The sequence below is a fragment of the Pleurodeles waltl genome, chromosome 9 (genome assembly GCF_031143425.1).
Source record: "Pleurodeles waltl isolate 20211129_DDA chromosome 9, aPleWal1.hap1.20221129, whole genome shotgun sequence".
NCBI classification, from domain to species: Eukaryota; Metazoa; Chordata; class Amphibia; order Caudata; family Salamandridae; genus Pleurodeles; species Pleurodeles waltl.
The window spans coordinates 663,984,045-664,008,346 of record NC_090448.1 but is presented as its reverse complement, the minus strand read 5'-3'; the positions used below and the strand labels follow the sequence as shown (position 1 = coordinate 664,008,346).

Here is a 24,302-nt window from a genome sequence, read left to right as displayed (position 1 = left end):
TCCCCTTTCCTTTGTCCAGTTTCGCGCCAGAGCAGGGCTGGGGGATCCCTGAACCGGTGTAGACTGGCTTATGCAGAGATGGGCACCATCTGTGCCCATCAAAGCATTTCCAGAGGCTGGGGGAGGCTACTCCTCCCCAGCCCTGACACCTTTTTCCAAAGGGAGAGGGTGTAACACCCTCTCTCTGAGGAAGTCCTTTGTTCTGCCTTCCTGGGCCAGGCCTGGCTGGACCCCAGGAGGGCAGAAACCTGTCTGAAGGGTTGGCAGCAGCAGCAGCTGCAGTGAAACCCCGGGAAAGGTAGTTTGGCAGTACCCGGGTATGTGCTAGAGACTCGGGGGATCATGGAATTGTCTTCCCAATGCCATTGGGGTGACAATTCCATGATCTCAGACATGTTACATGGCCATGTTCGGAGTTACCATTGTGACGCTGTACATAGGTAGTGACCTATGTACAGTGCACGCGTGTAATGGTGTCCCCGCACTCACAAATTTCGGGGAATTTGCCCTGAACGATGTGGGGGCACCTTGGCTAGTGCCAGGGTGCCCACACACTAAGTAACTTAGCACCCAACCTTTACCAGGTAAAGGTTTAGACATATAGGTGACTTATAAGTTACTTAGGTGCAGGGGTAAATGGCTGTGAAATAACGTGGACGTTATTTCACTCAGGCTGCAGTGGCAGGCCTGTGTAAAAATTGTCAGAGCTCCCTATGGGTGGCAAAAGAAATGCTGCAGCCCATAGGGATCTCCTGGAACCCCAATACCCTGGGTACCTCAGTACCATATACTAGGGAATTATAAGGGTGTTCCAGTATGCCAATGTGAATTGGTGAAATTGGTCACTAGCCTGTTAGTGACAATTTGGAAAGCAGAGAGAGCATAACCACTGAGGTTCTGGTTAGCAGAGCCTCAGTGAGACAGTTAGTCATCACACAGGGAACACATACAGGGCACACTTATGAGCACTGGGACCCTGGCTGGCAGGGTCCCAGTGACACATACACAAAAAAAACATATATACAGTGAAATATGCGGGTAACATGCCAGGCAAGATGGTACTTTCCTACAGGCATCACCCATTATTGTATGGCAATATTTATTGACTACCCCTGAACTTGCCACCTTGTTGAAGGCCTTAAGAATGTCATAAAGACTGATTGTTTTAAAAGGGTACCCTGGTGTTTGTGTATTAAGGAGGCACGTTAATCATTGGGCATGCCTCATTTTGAGAGAGCATCTGGAATCTGGTAGCTTCCCGACCAAGGATCTTTTGAAAAAACATTTTTAGGCAAATCTAATGGCTACTGAGTCCAGAAGAGCTATCTGTCTAAGCTCACCAATGATTTTATTGATTTTAAGCCTAATTTGGGGTTTGAACTTTTTTGGGACCAGATTGGCGTTATATTAGATAGGAAGTTATATTTTCTGTTTCAGTAGGCACTTTACCTTTGAGAGCATTCACTTCCAACTGGGCTAGTGGGGGAGTTTCTGTGTGCCTGGCCTGTAATTGTTTAGAGGAGAACATCTTGCATGTTTCTGTTGTGTGTCCAGCTTACACTTCCTCTCAGAGTACTCGGTTAGCTCCTGTTTGTAGGCTGTTAGGTGTATGCAACCATGCTGACGCCCTTCGGATTGTTAAGGTGGATCGTCACCAGGTTGATGCCATCTCTGTTGCCAAATCTTTGGGAGATATATGGGTGATCAGAAGGAAGGCTCTTTCTCTCTCTGTAGTTGCCTGATACTGTTTGTACTATTTATTAGGTATTATTTTGTTGTACGATTGATGTGTATTCATTTTTGTAAAATTAGTGTTTTAATACTGTTTTGAATTGTGTTAAACTTAGTTTTCGTCTACAATGTTTTTAGTTTTTATTACTGTTGGTTTTAACTTGTTTGTACGTTTATGGCCCTGGCCTCCGAAATAAAAGTTATTTGAATTGAACTGACTCATCTCTGCAATGACAGCAAAGCTCTGAGACTCCATTTCCATATGATGTGCAGTAGAAGTCGGAGGTGAAATAACCTTTGGAAAGGTTGAGGCAGAAGGCACTTTCACCTCAAAGGCTGAAGTTCAGGTCTTTTCCAATCTGGTGAATGTGCTACTAAAGTAGCACTGATTAGGGATTTTAAGGTTGACAGTGCCATTGACTGCTACTGTAAAGTTACTATTAAGCAAATTTATATCACGAATGGCCACTCTCGAGGAGGCTTTCCAGTGTGTTTGATATGTAAGCAGAAGATCGCACAATTTAGAGCTAAAACAACCAGGTATTAGGTGACTTCCTCAAACTAAGATGATTTGAAATGTTTTATAAGTGGATCCGACGTTTGTTCCATAAATAGTTGCTGAAACACAGAAAGAACTTCCTTCCTGTCTGACCTACTTGAAACATGGAATTACTGTCAAAATTGAGGTCCACTGATCTGGTGGCATGGCATGGCTGAAGCAGAGAAAACAAACGAGGCACACCCACTTTGGTAAGGACTTGATGAGTCAACTCCACTAATTTTGCAGCTGATTCGACAAGCAAATGAATATATGAAAGAGCCAATTCTGGACAAGACGGTGGCTGTACAATGAGGTTATGTGATGCATGATGTTCGATGCATGGTTGCGTGTTATGATGGAAGTGTGATTGTCAAAGATGGTAGATGTGTGGCCATGTGTATTAGCATATGTTATTGGTTGTGTGGATGCATGATTTAAGTGTGTGGGAGTATGATTCTGGGTGTGTGATGATGGGTGAAGGGGCATATGATGGAGTGGGGCCGATCATGGCAGCTATGTTAGTGTATGATGTTGTTGTGTGGGTGTATGATGGTGGGTGTGTGGTCATTTGATGGGTATTGTTTGGACATCTGATGGTGAATGTGTGAGAGTACAGTGAATGCTTGGGTGTTTGATGTTGGATGTATGGGTGTAGGATGGTGTAGGTGTCAACATCTGGTGGTAGGTTTGTTTGTGTTTAATAATGAGTATTGGGCATACAATGGAGGCTGGGTGGGTCTTCTGTCACTGTTGCTCTCTTTATTATCCTGTCCTGGTCTTTCTCTGTGTCCCTCTCTCTGGTCCTCATCCCTTGCCCCTTTACTCATTTCCATCTGTCATGTACCTATGCCCTTACCCCTCTACGTTTGTGTCTGTCCTTCTTTCCACTCCCTCAGTATCTCTCCCTGACCCTCTATTTCTGACCCTGTGCCCTCTATACATGTCCCTCTCTCTCTCTCTCTCTCTCTCTCTCTCTCTCTCTCTCTCTCTCTCTCTCTCTCTCTCTCTGTGATTATCTATCTTGTTTTGCCCTGTCCCTTCCCCACTCCCTCTGCTGGTCCTGCTTTCTTTGTCACTTTTTCTTTGTTCTTGTCTCTCTTTGTTCCTCTATGCTTGTCCCTCTGTCTCTATCACTGTGTCTTTGTCTCTGCCTCTCTGTCTCTGGACCTTTGTCCCTGCCCCTTTCTACCAATATCTTGCTGTTCCTGTTCCCATATCTGTCTCCTTGCCCCTATATATTGTCCATGTCCCTGTGCCTATAAAATGTTTGGCAGTCTCTCTTTCCCTGTCAATTTGCCTCTATCTCAGTATCCTTCCCAAAGCTGTTGCTCGAATGAGATTTTACTTTTTATTAACAAGAAGCTTCTGGCAAAACAGGAAACAGTTTGTTTAATTAAACATTACGGCTGGGAGAGCAGTTACAACACCGGGGTCTGAGGACTGTCTCTCATAGAACATCAAAATGACCCATGTTTTATACTTGTCTCTGAGATCAATAAACACATAAACATTCTTTTCCTGGTAAAATATGCAAACTCTTGTCAAGGAGTCACAGACACAATTTCCAGACAGGGAATGCAGGTGTGCCTCGACCTGGCATGGACACTATGTGGGCCAGCGAGTACATGTCCAGATGTCAGGCCTGAGGGGTGCGTAGTCATGGTCACTGCATGCGCTGTGCCCTGATTGGCTACGTTTTCTTAACTACATGTGGCATCTAACTTTATGGTGTTTTGGGAATGCATGGTCCTCTAGCCATTTGTGCTTTACTGGGACCAATCTCCAGGGACCATTGTAGTGTTGCTGCCTAACTGTGGGATCTAATCTGAGCTTATGTCTTTGGCTGTCAGCTAAATGTTACCCCACCTGTGACCTGTCACCTAGGTGAAGAGTGCGGGTTACATGATTCCTTCGCTTTACTTGCCCAAGTTAGGGAGGGACAATATGAAGCAACACAATCCCCTGGCCCAAGGGCGAGGGGCTATATAAAATTAAATTTCCTTTGTCTAAGGTCACACAGGGGCTGGTTGTAGGTAGTAAGCTTCCCAATGACCACAGATTTTGGCCCGGATACAAAGGAGAGATTGCATTCTGATCCCTGTGCAAACAAGAGTTTGCAGAGCAATTATAATTCGGAGTTTTGCTAAATTTCTTGCACCCCTGCTGCTTTCCAATATATTTCAGCAGGTCAAAACTTCTAAAATGTATTGAGGGAAAAGCCTACAGAAAAATGACAAATGTGATATTCCATGTCTGGAATATCAATTCTATGTTGGGACTGGAGGTGAGGATTATGATCCACTTTCTCTCTTTATTTACTTCCAGCAAACTTCAACATTAAATATATAAAGCTAACTTTCCCATCAGCCCGAGGGAAAGAACTACAGCAGAACAGCCAATCAACATCAGGTTTACCGTCATATGTGTAACCGTCCCCCACATATCCTCCTCTTTATTTCCTGCTTGCCAGCAGATAAGTACCCATCTTTCATTCCTTATACTGAATTATGTGGTCTTTTTTGCCAATTTTAGGGTGCTTTTTAGGGGGTAAATACACATATCTGCCTTTAAGCCCGCCGGGGACCACAACTCAGAGCTACTGTTGCAGCCGCTGCCAGTCTTGGGACAGCATGAGTGTGGTGAGGCCAGCCACCTCTAGGGGCACTTGACACAAGTTTCTTCACTGCAGGGGACACAATCTAGTTACTCACTGTGAAGGCAACTGAGGAGCGCAGTCCCTGCGGACCCCCTTCCCTCTCCTGAGCCACCTAGAAACCCTGACACCCATATTTACGGGTCTGTACATGTTTAAAGCAATCAAGAGGTTGTGCTGGAACAGCAGGCGCCTGCTGAGCGTATTGGCAGTGTTCTCGCGCGAAGCACATTTTCTGTGCTGTTAAAGAGGCTGCGCCCAGGCATATTTATGAGATCACCCTTGTGCATAACTGGGTGAGTTGGCCCCGGGGCAGTGGCCCTGCTTGCACACAGGGCATACAAATTAAGACTGGCTCGCCCAGTGCCATATGAACTCTGTGCTGCACTAAAGAGCGCCTATCCCTGCGTTTGCTAATCCACTGGCCCTGTTCACTCCTAATTCGCCTGTTCTCATTTAACCAGGTCTCTTGTGCTTTACTTCAGGGTTCCCCTGCATATAACGTGGCGCCTGAACCTCTCTTTCCCTGACATCCTTATCCTAGATCCCAGTGTGCTTTCCCTCACTACCATGGCAGAGTACATTGGGAAAGAGTCCCTGCAGGTCCTTCCCATTGATGATGAGTTTTGTGTGGCGGTGGATGCCTCCATCCACCAAGTGGTGGCTGTCTCAATAGAGGCCTTAGTGCGCCGCCTCTTGGCACTGGCTTACATCTGCCCAGATCCTAGGCGATAACTCCCGCCTCATACTAAGAGCTTTCCCCTTTCAGAGGTGCACACTAAAATGCATCAGCGACACAGACATAGATCTTGGGGCATTTGGCTGCCTGAAGAAGGTATTTCTGTTGCAGGCTGCCCCCTTTGGAGAGGACACCCTTTCAGGTGCGCCAGGGGAGACCCCCTCCATCACCCGATCCTGACGAGGATCATGAGGTGACTTCACCAATGAAGTAAGCCCCTCATGTCCCTGGCGTCCTTCCCCGGTCCCTGTGGACCAGCGTAATCGGAGGAACCCTCAGATATGCTGGAGCCAGAGGACCCAACTGAGAAGGTGACCAAGTATGTGGCTAGCCGACTCAGGACATCTCTGGATAAGGAGGTCCGAGTCTGCCTAAGGGTCAAATGTCCCCGCCCCTCTCTTCCTTGGCAAAGTCGCCCTCACTCCCAAATTAGACTCCTGTATAGCCATCTTGCTACAAAAATACATTTGAGACCATATGAAAGGGATAGATGGGTCAGAGCGTTCTTGCCAGCACAAACTCCTAGATGTCAGTGGCCCTCTACCAAACAGGTAAGTGTTCACCCTTCTTTCCAACTAAAGGTGGGAGGCAGATTGGCTCAGTTTGTACACTCATGGGCAAGGCTCACATCAGAGGCATGGGTTCTGCAAACCATCAGTGGATTCCACATCGAATTTTATAGGACTCCGGCCAACCTTCTCGTTCACACTTGTTGATCTTTGCAGACCATTAGGCGGCCTTGAAAGACCACGAGGTTAAGGACCTTCTGCAGAAGAACACGATTATCTGAGTTCAGCTCCACCCCGGGACTTTCTGAGCAATATCTCCCTGGTGGAAAAAACAGATGGGGATAACCGCTGGTCAGCAACCTCAGTGAGTTCAATGGCTGTCTAGTTTATCGTCATTTCAAAATGGAAGGAATCCATCTTTTGCACAATTTACTGTGCCCCAGTAACTGAAATGTCTGTCTGGACCTTCAGGAGGCCTACTTGATGATACCAATATTTCCTCCACACCACAGGTTTCACCAATTTCGGTGGCAGGAACAAATATACAAATTCACAACTCTGATGTTCGGACTATCTTCCGCCTCCTAGTGTTTCACCAAGGCTATCGAACTGGTGATGGAACACCTCAGAGCCCAGGGCTTCTGTCTGATTTTTACCTTGAGGACATCCTACTAATTGATCAATGACCATATTACATATAGGAGCAACTCCAATGACAACTTATTGGAGGGCTTAGGCTTCATCATCAATGAGCGGAAATCCTCCTGACTCCGTCCTGGCAGACAACCTTCCTCAGGTTTCTCGTACACTGAGTGCAGAAAACCTTGAGTCATCCCTCTCGCAAAATCACAAAGATCCGTCGAGAGCTGAAGCGAACGCTATCCAGGACATCAACCTCTCTCAGGCAGGTGGCTCGAGTTGTGGGTCTACCCTCCTCATCCATTCAGGCTATCATCCAGAGCCCTCTTCTTTACAGGGCCCTTCAATGTCTCAAAGCTTCCCACTTACGCAAAGGCCTGCAGTACTCAGAATAGATTCCCCTCACGGACGAGGTCAGAATTGAGATGAATTGGTGGCTGGCGCACATGGAGGCTTGGAATAGGAAAGTAATATTCGGTTCAGACCCAGACACAGCAATAGAGTTCGACACCAGCAAATCTGGTTGGGGACTCCTTTACCAGCTGAAAATGGTCTGTAGAAGAACGGCGGCTCCATATCTACTGTTTGGAGCTGATGGCAGGGTCTTTTGCGATAAAGTGTTGGATGAAGGACAGAGTGCATTGCAATGTGCTTTTGAAGATGGACAGCATCTCAGCTGTCCGATACATCAACCATCTAAGACTCACCAAGTCGAAGGTCCTGGCAGACCTAGTCAAGGATCTCTGAGTTTTTGTGTATTTCAAATGAGATGTCGCTTACCGCGGAATACCTTCCTGGAGTATCCAACGTGGTTGTGGATTGGTATTCCAGAGAGTGGTCCGACACGAGCCTGTGGCAACTGAACCCACAGGTTTTCAGGAGAATAGAAACCCTTTGGGGGCCGTTCTCAGTAAACCACCCAGGAATTTTAGGTGGAAGCCAGATCCTCTGGCGACAGCGACGGGCGCTTTCCTACAGGACTGGTCGGGGGAGCGGAGATACGCCGTTCTCCCCTTCGCAATGATCCTGAGGCTGTCTGCTTAAGTGCGATGACAAGGAGCCGAGGTAGTCCTGACCACTCCATACTGGAGGTGGCAAGTCTGGTTTCCAGTTCTTCTGGAACTTTCCTGGGAATCTCCAGTCCTTCTACCCTATGCTCCAGGATCTCTTCAGCATCTGCTGGACAACTATCACCCACTGGTGCTTCAGGGACGAATGCTTCTCATGGCCTGGCGGATTTCAGGCAAGCTGGAGAGTCTCTGGCCTTTCGGACCAAGCTGAAAGAATGCTGTTGGCAGCCTGGGCAGATGGTACCAGCAAGCGCTACAGGTCGGCATGGTCTAGATGGTGCATTGGTGTCCTCAAAACAATCAGGATTTCTTGGGGTGCAAAGTGGTTCCCATTGTGAATTTTTTTGGCATTTCTGGCTTTGCAGGGATTGGCTTACAGTACTGTTAATTCACACAGGCTGGCCATCTCCGTGGGACATATTACCCTACAGGGCTCTCCGGAGGGGGAACTCCCTTTGGTGTGAAGGTTGATGCGTGGAATCCGTTTGGCATTTCCTCCTCAGCCTTGCTACTCGACCCTCTTGGACGTCAACAAAGTCCTTTATTTATTTTTTTCTTGGCAGAGAAACGAGTTTTTGTCATGTAAAGAGCTTTCTGCAAAATTGGCCATGCTAATGTGCCTAGTATCATGCCGCAGAGTATTGGATGTCCGCAACTGGGATCTCACTGGATGACTTTTCACACTGACGGGGTCACCTTCCATATCTCATGACGCACAAAGTCAAAATCTAGGGTGATGTCCTACCCGACCTTTGACAAAAGTCCCAAACTGTGTGTTGTGCACATATGAGAACATGATGGAAGAATTTCATCCAACGGGTGAACGAGAACTTTTAATCTCCCTCAGGAACCTTTCAAAGTGGTCACCTCCCCCACAATCGTCAGATGTATCTGTTGGGTCATGCAAGAGGCAGGCATTGACATCTCCCAGTTTAGTGCCCATTCGGGTAGAGGGGCAATGGCTTCTAAAGCTTTTTCTCTAGGAACTCACCTAGAAGATATTATCAATGCAGGAAACTGGTCTTTGGACTCCATGTTCAAAAGGTTTTCTTTTAAACCAGTCCTGACATGGCTTCTTTGATGGTGGACAAGCTTTGAACAAGCATAATCCTCGTATCTGGTCTTAACATATAATTAAACATTTCCTAGTAATCATGAAGGAAAGTTTCAATTCCATTAAGGACACGGAGGCGAGTTTTATTCCCACCCAAAGTTTCAAGGGATTCCCCTCTTTTCCGTTTTCCCTACCCAGATGGTTTTCTTACGAAGTACCATTGTTTCTTCATCATTGAGGACAATCGTAAGATCTAAGTATTAGAAGTTCTTTCCTGGTTTATGTCTATTCAGTAATTTGGTCCTATTACTGTTGTAGGAAGTTGGCTCTGTATATACTATTTCAAAGTAAGAAAAAGTGTGCACAACAGAGTCCAAGGGTTCCCCTTAGAGGTAAGATAGTGGCAAAAGTAGATAATTCTAATGCTCTATTTTGTGGTAGTGTGGTCGAGCAGTAGGCTTATCAGAGGGTAGTATTAACCGGTTCTGTGCCGCGGACGTAATGGTTACGTCCTGCGGCACAGTGCTGCTGTGCCGAGGACGTAACCATTACGTCCTCGGCACACAGCCCAGAGGGAGCGCTCTCGCTCCCTCTGTGTGCTTCCCCCAACCCCCCCAAAGGCAGGGAGGGAAGGGGAAGCCCTTCCCCCCCACCCCCACATAATGACGTCAGCGCACGATCGCGCGCTGATTTCATTATAGGGTGCCCGTCACACAGGAAGCCATTTGCTTCCTGTGCGGCGAGAAAGGAAGAGGTGAGTTTCTCTTCCCAGTGGGTGGGGGGTTTTGCAGAAAGAGGCACCGGGGGAAAGGAAAGGGTTTTCCTTTCCCCCGGTGTCTCTGAGCATTCCTGCTACCCGATCGCATTGCTTTTGGTTTATTTTTGTGGGGTCGGGGCGTCCCCTTGGGCACGGGGTGCCCCCCCAAGGGGGGCATTGACCTGTTGGCCATTTCTGCCCCCCTTGGGGGCAGATGGGCCTATTTTTTTTGGCCCATCTGCCCCCAAGGGGTACAGCAGGGACACCAGGGATAGTGTGTGTATGTGTGTGTGTTAGTGGATGGGGGGGGGGGCCATTGGGCAAGGGTCACCCCACCCTTTGGGGGCACATGTACAGAGGCCATTTCTGAACCCCTTGGAGACTGCCCAAGGGGGGCAGAAACCACTAGAACGCCAGGGATTTTTTAAAATTTGTTTATTTTTGTGGGGGGGTGCCCCCCAAGGTGGGCATTGACCTGTTGGCCATTCCTGCCCCCCTTGGGGGCAGATGGGTCTATTATTTTTAGACCTATCTGCCCCTAAGGGGGGCAGAAGCCACCTAGACACCAGAGATAGTGTGTGTGTGTGTTAGTGGATGGGGATGGGGGGGGGGCCTTGGGCAAGGGCCGCCCCCCCCCTTTGGGGGCACATGTACCAAGGCCATTTCTGCACCCCTTGGGGACAGATCGGCCTATTATTTTTAGGCCCATCTGCCCCAAGGGGAGCAGAAGCCACTAAGGCACCAGGGATAGTGTTGTGTGTGTTTTTTTGTTTTTTTTGTTTGGGGGCTGTCCCCTTGGGCAAGGGTCGCTCCCCATGGGGACACACTACTAAAGGTATTTTCTGCCCTCCTTGGGGCAGATATGCCTATTTTTTTTGTATGCCCATCTGCCCCTATGGCAGAATCCACTTAGGCACCAATTTCTAAATGTTTGATGGTGGGGTGTTTGTCAACTGATGAAGTATTTGCATTTGTGATAAAAAATGTTTCTCCTTTTTGTTCTAGTTCAGAGCTTTTGCTTTATTTGCTGTGGCTCCTTGCGGTTTTGGTGGTGGTTGACCTGCGGTTTGCATAGTTGCATGTTTTAGGTAAGTAGAAACAATTTACTCCAAAGGAGTATTGTTGCCATGCATGAATGACATGTTTGTAGGGGGTGTACTAAAGGCAGAATTGTGTGTGAAATTGCCCTTAGATTTGTGCACAATGATATTTGTTTTGTCTTATTTCTAATTTGCTTTTCTTTCTTTCTTTTTAGTGGGATATCATTGGTGATTGCTGTGTCTGTGCAGAGTAGTTGCTGGTGAATCAAGCTTTTTCAGGCAAGTGAGCAGTATAGTTTAGAGTTTATAACTCTTACTAATAAAGCTACACTTTGTTACTTATCTTACACAGTGCTGGTTGTTGGTGGTGAATTTGTCCAGTTAATTTTAGTAGGAAAGATCATGGCTAGCCGCAGGATGACCGCTCAGCAGGTGGTTGGTATGCTTTTTGAGTCATTGTCTGATCATGATTATGAGACGGACTCTGCATCTGAGGCAGAGGAGGAAGTGAGGGATTCTGGCAGTGATGTTTCTGTTGGAGAGGAATCTTCTGATGAGGAAGCCACACTCAGTGCAGATGAAGGGTCTGTTTTAGAGGAGGACACTGATGTGCCATTAGTGCAGGAACCTGGGGCTGAAAGGTTTCCCGTTAGAAGACCTGATCTCTGGGTTGCCCCAAACATGGAGCAGCCAGAGTTGCCTGCCTTTACTGGTCTCCCGGGGTGTAGCGCCAATACAAAGAACTTTGTGCCTGTCAATTTCTTTGAGTTATTCATGGATGATGTGTTTTTGGAAGAGATTGTTGAGCAGACTAATTTGTGTGCGGAGCAGCATTTGAGGGACAACGCCGCTAGACTTAAGCCACACTCTAGAGCTGCCCAGTGGATTCCCACAAATTTGGAGGAGATAAAAAAGTTTTTGGGTTTGACTTTTTTGATGGGGTTGATAAAGAAGCCATCACTGGCTTCTTATTGGTCTACTAGTCCCTTGATGGCAACAGCTATATTTCCTGCGACCATGAGTCGTAATCGGTATTTGCTTCTTCTTAAGATGCTGCATTTTGGTGACAATGCATTAGCCTTGCCACGAGATCACCCAGATTCTGACCGTCTTTTTAAGATTAGGCCTGTCCTTGATCATTTTGTAGATCGGTTTTCGGATGTCTATGTTCCAGGCAAAGAGATAAGTGTGGACGAGTCTTTGGTCCTCTTCAAGGGTCGTTTGGTTTTTAGGCAGTACATTCCTAGCAAAAGGGCACGATATGGAATTAAATTGTATATGCTGTCTGAAAGTAGTACAGGATATGTGTATAATTTCCGTGTCTACACTGGTAGGGATTCCAATATTGACCCCCCTGGTTGTCCTCCCACTTTTGGAGCCACTGAGAAAATTGTGTGGGATCTTGGTAGACGACTGTTCAACAAAGGTCACCATTTGTATGTAGATAACTTCTACACTGGAGTGCAGTTGTTCAAGGAATTGTTTAAAGTGGACACTGTTGCTTGTGGCACAATTAGTTGTAACCGGAAAGGCTATCCAAGGGAGCTTGTTTGTAAGAAACTTGAGAGGGGACAGTGCTGTGCCTTGCGGAATGATGAGCTGCTAGCTTTGAAATTTTCAGACAAGAGGGATGTCTACATGCTAAGTACCATCCATGATGAGAGTACTTCCCCCGTGACTGTTTGGGGCCAGGTTGCTGAAGTGCGCAAACCTGTGTGCATTTTAGATTATAATAAGCACATGGGAGGTGTAGATAGAGTTGATCAGAGGTTGGAACCTTATACTGCTATTCGTAAGTCTTACGTTTGGTATAAGAAGTTAGCAATTCACCTCTTCCACTTAGCAACCTTTAATGCTTTTATTGTGTTTAGGGATAGGTCTCCAGAGTCAAAGATGACATTTGTGAAATTTCAGGAGTCAGTGATAGGGAGCCTTATTATGGTGGAACAGGCCAGAGTTCCTACAGAAGCAGTGGTGGAGGATGTGGCTAGATTGAAAGATCGCCACTTTGCTGAGCACATTCCTCCCACACCCAAAAAAGACTTTCCAGCTAAGAAATGTAGAGTGTGTTTTCGAAGAGGTATCCGGAGGGAGACTCGAATGTACTGCCCAGATTGTCCTTCAAAGCCTTGGCTGTGTGTGGGTGGTTGTTTTAAGAATTACCACACCCAGAAGAATTTCTGGGAACAACCATGAGTGTAAACTCATGTCTGTTTTGTATTTTCGTGTGTTCAGTTTCATGGTTAGCATTTCTGTCATGTACTTAGAGCTTTTGTGTTTGTAGTTTTGTAATTCTTTCTACTTAGTTAGGGGTTCCTCTGTTTAGAAAAAAAAAAATGATGCCATTGTGTGTGGAGTGGGGCTTGGCTGAGGGTGTACATAGTGTACAAATTGACTTGCTGTTGGCTACTGCAACACACTGCCAGCCAAACACCAGTCCACACACTCCCATTAGCTGGTGTGATTGTTGTATCAGGCATGTGGGCGTATGTAAGTGATGGGCCCTTGAGTGGCGCTGTCTGTCGATGTAAGTGTTGTAATGTGCTGGGCCCGTGGCTGGCGGTGTGAATGGTCTTGTGCGTGTCATGTATGAAAGGTGTGTGAATGGACTGTAAAGCGGTTGGTGCCTTGTCGCGGCTTTACAGCTCACGAGCTGTGAGTCATTGGTTCAGTTTTTTGCCTTTCAGTTATTAACAGTGCATTTCATTTTTGTGAAATCTCTTGTTAATAAAATTTGATCCACTGAACCATCACTCACCCTCGTGCCAAATCCAACCAGTATGTGTGGTAAAAATGACAAAACCTGCTCCGCTGTAATCAGGCGTCGCAGCACACCTGTGACACGCTAGGTGCCTCGGGGGGGACCCCGATGATGAAGCATGCCACCAACTTGGTTGGTGGGTGAGGGGTCTTTTTCACATAACCTAAGGGCGTTTCTTTTCACAATTTTAGTGTTTGGCACATCACAGACGTATGTGGACACATCAAAATGATATATTACAAAACTACTTGTGTTTGGGGGGGAGGGGGCACCTATGTTTTTGGTCCTGGGGGCGGCCTTCATCTAGGGAAACCTACCAAACCCAGACATTTTTTTAAAACTAGACACCCCAAGGAGTCCAGGGAGGTGTGACTTGCGTGGATCCCCCAACATTTTCTTACCCAGACTCCTCTGTAAACCTCAAAATATGCTTAAAAAAGCATATTTTCCTGACTATTCTTAGTAGGATCACCGCTCCAGCACAAAATTCCTACTCCCCAGTGTTCCCCTCAGTCTCCCAAGTAAAATGACACCTCACTTATGTGGGTCCCCAAAGCAGAGTCAGCCTAAAGATGAATAAAAGAAGAATATGTCCTTATGAACTCGCTTTGCTATCCCCTCTATCTCTACAAGTTTTGGGCCTTATTCTGTTGCAGGCACCTGGCCCACCCACACAAGTGAGGTATCATTTTTACCGGGAGACTTGGGGGAACGCTGGGTGGAAGGAAATTTGTGGCTCCTCTCAGATTCCAGAACTTTCTGTCACTGAAATGTGAGGAAAATATGTTTTTTAGTCAAATTTTGAGGTTTGCAAAGGATTCTGGGTAACAGAACCTGGTCAGAGCCCCACAAGTCACCCCATCTTGGATTCCCCTGGTCTCTAGTTTTCAAAAATGCACAGGTTTGGTAGGTTTCCCTAGGTGCCGGCTGAGCTAGAGGCCAAAATCTACAGGTAGGCATTTTGCAAAAAACAGCTCTGTTTTCTGTAAAAAAAATGGGATGTGCCCACTTTGTGTTTTGGGACATTTCCTGTCACGGGCGCTAGGACTACCCACACAAGTGAGGTATCATTTTTATCGGGAGACTTGGGGGAACATAGAATAGCAAAACAAGTGTTATTGCCCCTTGTCTTTCTCTACATTTTTCCCTTCCAAATGTAAGACAGTGTGTAAAAAAGACATCTATTTGAGAAATGCCCTGTAATTCACATGCTAGTATGGGCACCCCGGAATTCAGAGATGTGCAAATAACCACTGCTTCTCAACACCTTATCTTGTGCCCATTTTGGAAAAACAAAGGTTTTCTTGATAGCTATTTTTTACTCTTTATATTTCAGCAAATTAATTGCTGTATACCCGGTATAGAATGAAAACCCACTGCAGGGTGCAGGTCATTTATTGGCTCTGTGTACCTAGAGTTCTTGATGAACCTACAAGCCCTATATATCCCCGCAACCAGAAGAGTCCACCAGACATAACGGTATATTGCTTTCGAAAATCTGACATTGCAGGTAAAAGTTACAGAGTAAAACGTAGAGAAACGTTTATGTTTTTTTCACCTCAATTTTAATATTTTTCTTTTCAGTTGTTATTTTCTGTAGGAAACCCTTGTAGGATCTACACAAATTACCCCTTGCTGAATTCAGAATTTTGTCTACTTTTCAGAAATATTGCGGTTTCTGGGATCCAGCGTTGGTTTCATGCCCATTTCTGTCATTGACTGGAAGGAGGCTGAAAGCACAAAAAATCGTAAAAATGGGGTATGTCCCAGTAAAATGCCAAAATTGTGTTGAAAAATTGGGTTTTCTGATTCAAGTCTGCCTGTTCCTGAAAGCTGGGAAGCTGTTAATTTTAGCACCGCAAACCCTTTGTTGATGCCCTTTTCAGGGAAAAAAACACAAGCCTTCTTCTGCAGCCCCTTTTTCCCATTTTTTTGAAAAAAACGAAATTTTCACTGTATTTTGGCTAATTTCTTGGCCTCCTTCTGGGGAACCAACAAAGTCTGGGTACCTCTAGAATCCCTAGGATGTTGGGAAAAAAGGAAGCAAATTTTGCGTGGGTAGCTTATGTGAACAAAAAGTTATGAGGGCCTAAGCGCGAACTGCCCCAAATAGCCAAAAAAAGGCTCGGCACAGGAGGGGGAAAAGGCCTGGCAGCCAAGGGGTTAAGCATTTGTTGTACACACACAGGCAATAAATCAGGAACACACACTCAAATACTTACTCCATGCCAATAGGTTTTTATATTGAAAAATATATTTTCTTACTTTATTTTAAGAATCACAGGTTCCAGATTTACAGTAAACACTTTAAATGTAAGGTACTTCACTTAGATACTTTAGGAACTTTGAATGAAAACAATATCATGTACAGTCTTTTTAAAAATGACAATAAGCTATTTTCAAAGTGGACACAGTGCAAAAATAAACAGTTCCTGGGGGAGGTAAGTAAAGGTTAGATTAGGAGGTAAGTAAAACACTTACAAGTCTCAGTCCTGGGGCATAGGCAGCCCACCGTTGGGGGTTCAAGGCAACCCCAAAGTTACCACACCAGCAGCTCAGGGCTGGTCAGATGCAGAGGTCAAAGAGGTGCCCAAAACACATAGGTGCCTATGGAGAACAGGGGTGCTCCGGTTCCAGTCTGCCAGCAGGTAAGTACCTGCGTCCTCGGTGGCAGACCAGGGGGGTTTTGTAGAGCACTGGGGGGGACAAAAGTAGGCATACAAAACACACCCTCAGCGGCACAGGGGCGGCCGGGTTCAGTGAGCAAAGCAGGTGTTGGGTTTTGTATAGGTTTCAATGGAGGGACCCGGGGGTCACTCTAGCGGTGCAGGCAGGCACATGGGGGGCTTCTCTGGACAGCAACCACCTGGGCAAGGCAGAGGGTTGCCTGGGGGGTCACTCCTGCGTCGAAGTTCGGTTCCTTCAGGTCCTGGGGGCTGCGGTGCAGAGTTGGTTCCAGGCATCGGGTCCCTTGTTACAGGCAGTCGCAGTCAGGGGGAGCCTCTGGATTCTCTCTGCAGGCGTCGTTGTGGGGACTTAGGGGGGTCGTCTCTGGTTACTCACGGGTTCGCAGTCGCCGGGGAGTCCTCCCTGAGGTGTTGGTTTTCTGCAGGTCGAGCCGGGGACGTCGGGTGCAGAGTGTAGATTCTCACGCTTCCGGCAGGAAACGTTAAGTCCTTGGAAGTTGCTTCTTTGTTGCAAAGAAGTAGGTGGTTTTGAACAGGGTCACTGTTCACGGGAGTTTCTTGGTCCTGTAGTCCAGGGCAGTCCTCTGAGGCTTCAGAGGTCGCTGGTCCCTGTCGGATGCTTCGCTGGAGCAGGTTTTCAAAGTTGGAGACAGGCCGGTAGGGCAGGGGCCAAATCAGTTGTCGTCTTCCTCCTTCTCTGCAGGCTTGTAGGTCAGCAGACCTTCTTCTTTCTTCAGGTTGCAGGAATCTGATTTCCTGGGATCTGGGGAGCCTCTAAATACTGAATTTAGTGGTGTGTTTAGGTCTGGGAGGGCAGTAGCCAATGGCTACTGTCCTTGAGGGTGTCTACACCCTCTTTGTGCCTCCTCCCTGTGGGGAGGGGGGCACATCCCTAATCCTATTGGGGGAATCCTCCAAACTCAAGATGGAGGATTTCTCAAGGTAGGGGTCACCTCAGCTCAGGACACCTTAGGGGCTGTCCTGACTGCTGGGGGAGTCCTCCTTGTTTTTCTCATTATCTCCTCCAGCCTTGCTGGCAAAAGTGGGGGCAGTGGTCGGAGGGGCGGGCATCTCCACTAGCTGGGATGCCCTGGGGCGCTGTAACAAAAGGGGTGAGCCTTTGAGGCTCACCGCCAGGTGTTACAGTTCCTGCAGGGGGAGGTGAGAAGCACCTCCACCCAGTACAGGCTTTGTTCCTGGCCATAGAGTGACAAAGGCACTCTCCCCATGTGGCCAGCACCATGTCTGGTGTGTGGCAGGCTGGCGGAAACTGGTCAGCCTACACTAGAAGTCGGGTAGGTATTCAGGGGGTATCTCTAAGACGCCCTCTGGGTGTATGTTACAATAAATTGCACACTGGCATCAGTGTGCATTTATTGTACTGTGAAGTTTGATACCAAACTTCCCAGTTTTCAGTGTAGCCATTATGGAACTGTGGAGTTCGTGTTTGACAAACTCCCAGACCATATACTCTTATGGCTACCCTGCACTTACAATGTCTAAGGTTTTGCTTAGACACTGTAGGGGCATAGTGCTCATGCACATATGCCCTCACCTGTGGTATAGTGCACCCTGCCTTAGGGCTGTAAGGCCTGCTAGAGGAGTGACTTACCTATGCCACAGGCAGTGCGAGGTTGGCATGGCTCTCTAAGGGGAGTGCCATGTCGACTTAGTCATTTTCTCCCCACCAGCACACACAAGCTGTGAAGCAGTGTGCATGTGCTGAGTGAGGGGTCCCTAGGGTGGCATAAGACATGCTGCAGCCCTTAGAGACCTTCCCTGGGAACAGGGCCCTTGGTACCAGGGGTACCAGTTACAAGGGACTTACCTAAGTTCCAGGGTTGTGCCAATTGTGGAGACAAAGGTACAGTTTAGGGAAAGAACACTGGTGCTGGGGCCTGGTTACCAGGGTCCCAGCACACATTCAAATCATAACTTAGCATCAGCAAAGGCTGAAAGTTAGGGGGTAACCATGCCAAGGAGGCATTTCCTCACAACTGTTCAATGCTTGCTTGATACTCTTACACTTAATTAAACTCATGATGTTTTTTCTTACAAGGTTTACACATGGTTCAACATCTATGTCATTTGAATGAGGTACCACAGTTTATAGTTTATGGGGAGCGGGTTAAGACTGATTTGCATATGGCTGGGTCCAAACTGGGGTGGTATGGTGAGCAAAAGAACAATGAATTTAACCCAGATCTGTGACTGGGGTGAGTGTGTGAAATGTTACAGCACTCAGTCCATCATCCTTTTATGTTGCTAATGTCGCCCTAAGTGGACAGGGTATGCCCAGACGTAGGTCACTTGCTCACTGTTTCTCTGAATCCAAGCTAGCCTGGCTGATGAACAGTGATACCTCGAAGCTGGTCCCAGGATGCATGTTTCCGGTCCAGGGAGGACCTGGCCTGGCAGTTCGGGATGGACAGTTCCCATGGGGAGCAAGGTCAAGACTGATCTGCATATGGCTGGGTCCAAGCTGGGACAGCATGGTGAGCAGAAGATGATGGATTTAACCCAGATCTGTGGCTGTGGGTGAGTGTTTGAAAGGTTTCAGCACTCCGTCCATCATCCTTTTCTGTGGCTATTGTGCTTTAGCATCAGAGCCGGGTTTAAAGCGGTGTGATTGGTGCCATCATAACAGGCACTAAGTTTGAGGGGGCGCCATTTGACAAGAGTGGGTGCAGAGCAGACATGTTGTAGAGACCAGGGCAGCCTGCAGATATTTTTCTATGCCCAGCAATATTCAGGGGACGATAATAATTGGCAAATTAACTTGTGACCACAATGTTTATTGCTGGAAAGATCTATGTTTTGTCGAGTCACAGTTTTGCGTCACCATAAAGTAGCAGAGGGTTAATGTGCCTGCTGCGAAGCACAACGTGTAACATGCAGGTAACAGAATCAAAAAGCTGCATGCAAACTGCTAGGCATAGGCTTAGAACCTTATTGCTTGTTTGCTCAAGCTTTCGTTGCTATAAGGTTGCTAAAAATGATTCTTTGAATAGTAATACATTCTTATTAGTGTAGACAATCCCAACCACTGTGTTAAATTTTAAATCCTGAGTTTTGAGTTTGTGGTTCTACAGATCAACCACTCTTAGCCCATACAAGTATGGTTGGTATAACCAAAGACTTACTGGTATTCTTGATATACATTAACCATAGTATTCTTGAGGCATACTCAAGCTGCATAGAATTCATGATCATCTTGAGAATGAGTTCACCCTCCGGCTCAGTCTAGACTGCCAGCCACAGTAAGAGTGGCCAGACTCTGCTAATGTCACAAACATAATCAAGACCAAATTCAGAACGGCAAATGTAGGTGGATGTGCTATCAGGGACCGCCAACAACCTCTTTAAGCACCCTTGTTCAACCCTCTGAATGAAAGGATAATTTTTGATCCCCCAAAACCTGGAGCCATAAGATGCAATTGCTCTGCATTTAGCTTTATAGACTTCCCCAAGTTCCCTGAAAGGTTTAGAGCCTAAATTCTTTGTAACTTGAAAAGTGCCTCTACACTACAAGCAAATATAGACGTTGTTGCAGTACCTAAAGAATTCCGTGAGCAGCTGTCATTAAACAGCACCCCTAAATAATGGAAAGTAGGGACTGGCGTAATTTCAGTGTTGTTGACAAAAAAAGCATTGTTTCTGCTACCACTAGGCCCAAAAATCACGATATGAGATTTGGAATGACTAACATTGAGTTCCAGATCATTCATGAAGGTACAAAAATTGTCCAGAAGTTTCTGGAGCCCAATTTTCGTTCTGGCAACAAGAACGGCATTGCCCACATATAATAAAACGAGGACTGGCCGGGTACCAACATATGGTACATCTGCCTTAAGGTTAGCAAGATGTTGTTCCAGGCCATTTATGTATAAAATAGAAAGAAAAGGTGCCTTGACACAACCTTGATGCACTGCATGGGAGAACAAGTCAGTGATTTCACCCAAGGGTCCATATCTAATACTAGCCATGACCTCACAGTGCAGTTGTCTTAAAAAGTTGACAATATTTGCCTCCACCCCCATGTCCTCCTTTATGGCCCAAAGCTTGGTGTGGTTTACATGATCAAATGCAGATTTTAGATACATAATTATTAAATATACGGTACCTGATTTAGCTACGGTGTACTTGCAAATTTAAACTTTGTTCAGTGGTGTCCAACCCTGCCCTAAATTCATACTGAAGATCTGAAACGACGTTTTTATCGTGGGTCCACCCTCGAGATGATCTAAAATGACTCTGCCCATTATCTTTGTAATAGCACTGATCAAAGAAATAGGATAACACTTGATTTACACACTTGTATAATTCATAACCACTGTAAAATATCTATGTGGTGTAAAGCTCCATGACACCCTACACTGGATGAGCAGTGCTATCAAATCAATAAAATAAATGTGAGAGGGGCTACAAAGAGATGAGAGGCACCACTGGAGGATGGTAGTGAGGGAATCGGCGAAGTAGGCGGCCACTGGGAGAACGCCAACAAAGGTCATCACCAGGTGACATTAACACTAAAACTGGCACTGATCAGCACCCACCATAAAGCTCCATTTCTTCAAACTAATCTTAGCAAGGTTATTCACCCTGCAACCATCCCTGGAAAAGGCTTGTTTGCTCACTGAGCTTGTTCGCTAATTGCCACGGCAACTCTTCAGACCGTTTGTGCTTTGGGTGAAATGACATTGGTCTCTGGGGAAACCTCTTATTTTTTGTTGTCCATACTTAAACACATCGGTTTACTGCATCCATTCTGCAGGCATCTACTTACTTGCCGGAAGCGAAGGCATGGGCACCGGGCCACAAATTGGACTGAAGAACCGCTATAGCATATTGAGGGATTATATGCGTGGAAAGTTTTGCCGTCCATGGAGGAGTGTGGTTAATCTCTGTCAAGAAAACAAAAACAGCTTCCTGAAACAAGTGCAGCAATATAATCAGGGTCAGAAACAGAGCTATAAAGAGGAAGAGACTATATAATTAAGGCAAAACATTGCCTTTCAATCACACTGCTAAATTAACACAAATATTCAAATAAACCGCCAAACAAAAATTCTGGAACGAATTGCAAAGTAAAAAAACATTAAAAAACTACCAGCTAAAATTATGCATTGTGGATGTCGTTCAGGGGTGTGTCACTGTCTGTGCGGTCGCTAAAGCAGCGCCAGGAACCTTAAACAGAGCTCGCAGGAGCGTTTTATTAAAAAAAAAAAAAAAAAAAACTGTTCAGTCCGCAGCTAAATAAATATTAGCTCGCATAAGGAAATTCACCAATGAAACTGCACTGCATACATGCCAACATTTCAGAACAGGAAGGAGGGAGATTTTGAAGAAGAAAAAAAAAAGAGAGCATGAATTTTCCTCATTGACTTCTACTGTAGCAAAGGCACTTCTAGATAGGATGTAAAATATAGCTATTTTTGTCTTCAGAAATCGGAAGTCTTTCGTCTGAAATGGTTCTATTGGATTGTATGGCAATGTGTGTGGCAGTGCACAGAAATTAAACGTTACAACGATTTTTGACCTGGGGGTGGTTGCCTGGGCTGCTTTTATAGCATGTACCGTGAAGGAGTCTTCAGCAAGAACCCCGAAGCGAAGGGTGCATTTAAACTGAAAATAACAAACTTGCGACATACCAGCTAGAAGGGACTAAATAAAGATGCTGAAATGCACTACTGGTTATAACACACTTGATCGGGCCTTCCTTTGGGAGGGATGGCGCATCCAGGAACAAAAGAACACCAAAAGATTACTGGAAAAGGCCGTTTTTATGAAATAGTTGCTATAAACTCCAAGCCCAAACATCCTTGGCCTAAGCCGTACAGACTAACATTAACCCTGGCCTCACTATACATATTCCCAACTATCCACCCCCTTTCCCTAAGCAACCCTGCACATGTCCAAAACCGTATCACAAACTCTCCTCTCTCAAACTTCACGCATCCAACTATCCTCTATACACCACCGTTGCCTTCTCGCTGTATCAAACTAACACGCCTGCCCCCCCCCACCCCCCAACCGGGATCTCTCGCCTGGGTCTACACATGATCAACTTTACTTGTAATAACTTTTTTAACTTGTTTACCAACCGCCGAACAGCACCTGTTTATACAAGTGAAAACAATCAATCTCTCACACCCCTATCATTGAAGCAAAGCCAACCAACTAAAAGCTAAATCACAATGCCCAAGAATCCCGACTCGAGGGAAAAAGACGGGCTGCCTCTCAATCCTAGGGAGTGTGGGATATCACAAAATGTTTCTGCCAATCGATGTGCCCCAGTTTATATGTAATGGCGCTGCCTTCTCCCATCCTCCCAGGATCATACCACCAGACAAAAATCCTAGGAGGGAGGCTGCTGCCAATCTCCACCAAACCCATTCTCCTCATTATACTCACAACTACAGTTTAGTGAATACAGAGACTAAAAACCCTCCCCCTGCACTACCACAACGGACCGAGGTGACCATAAAAACAAACATGTAGGACAAGATGCCCCATATTGGCCAAAATGTCATATTCGGATGCCTCGGAAACCCTCCTTTCTGCAATTCTTTTTTTGCAGGCTAATTCTAGACGTTTTACCATGTCCACCCTGGCTCTACCCTACCCCGTATGTGCAAGAGCTGTGATCACGAGCACTATAACTATATCTATTACATAAATGTGACCGTATAGCAAGAATGTAAATCAGAAAGGTTTGCCCGTCTTAATAATATCAAGGTCATTAAAAACGTTTATCTATAACACAACTATAATGTGTTTGTCAACCTGTCAGAGTGATTTCATGTACAACTCAAGTCATGCATGCCAACCCTCCGGATTCAGGAGGGAGACTACCGATTTCAAGGCTAGATTCCTGCCTCCGGGTTCCTGATTTCAAAGATCATGCTCCTCCAGACCAATGCACATTTTTGTCACACTCATAATGCTTTCTCCGTGCTCCTGACAGATAAGAAAAAAACATGTATCTGCATTTCCAATATCCGATCCTGCACACTTTCAAGTCCCATACATAACAGTAGACCCGATTCAGGCCTTGACAGAAGTCCGTGGAAGAAATACATTCTCCCCATTATTTTGTTAAAATCTCCCTCTTTCCTCTTCTAAAATGTTGACATGTATGGTAGATGGTTAGCTAGCAGTTAGAAAGCCAACGGTATTAGTTAAAACTATGAATCACCTCGACATGAATGGCAAGCCATAGAAAATGCTCTACATGATACTGACTCGAGAATACTCCAACAAGGCGGCATCAATAAGACCAATTCCTTCGGCGGAAATATTTCACATATAATTATGCTATTGTATAGTTAGATTTTAGCCCATTTAGTTTCTGTGGTATTTTTCTTATTCTTACTTCAGTTTTATTCCAATATGGCCGCTGCTTTCATTCACTCCTATGACTGTTTCAGAATTGTCTTACTTTTCGCACCACACATGTAAACAATGTACCATGTAATATATTTTTTATTATTGTATAAACTATTTGGGTATTTCTATAAATCATGGCAGAAGATCAATAGATTTTTCCCTCACACAGTACTAATCCCAATATTTCTTACACCAATATTGCAGCGCTCACAGACTCAGCAGAACTGGACCTTCAATCATTCATAGCGCGAAAGAGCTACCTATTGTGATGATCTTGCCAAATGCTGCTGGCCTGCCCACAGGAGTGACTGGACCAACGATGTCACCAGGGGTAGGCCTAATATTTTGTAACGGATTTCCTCGTGGTGTGGGCAGACCTTGGCTGTCTCAGCTTGGTGCTATGCTAAGTGCCTGTGTGTGTGTCCCGTAATTTCCAAGGGATAAAAGTAAGGTAAGATAACTCTGGTCGTTAAGTATCAGGCCAGAGAGAGCTATGTTTTATCTAGTCACAGTTTTGCCTCATTGTAAAATAGCGCGGAGGGTAATTGTGGCTTGTTGTTAAGGATCGCTTTCCACCATTCCCAGGGAAACATACTGGCCATATTTTCACGTCTGAAGATTCTGTAAAGGCCTAGGCATGATACTTAAATCTAAGTTTACATTACATTGAATCCCGTGCATTCATTTTCTACATGGGGAAAATACTGGCTTTTGGTGATTTTGCTTTTTTTT

The 24,302-nt window shown here is 45.9% G+C and overlaps 1 protein-coding gene across 1 annotated transcript in view; it reads right to left on the bottom strand.

Moving 5' to 3' along the window:
• LOC138259838 (radial spoke head protein 6 homolog A-like) overlaps positions 1 to 24,302 on the bottom strand; it is a 257,110-nt gene that overhangs the window by 83,032 nt on the left and 149,776 nt on the right. Inside the window, exon 5 of the mRNA XM_069207737.1 lies at positions 20,968 to 21,085. Within this exon, the coding sequence (XP_069063838.1) occupies positions 20,968 to 21,085 (118 nt within the window). The remainder of the gene's footprint in view (positions 1 to 20,967; positions 21,086 to 24,302) is intronic.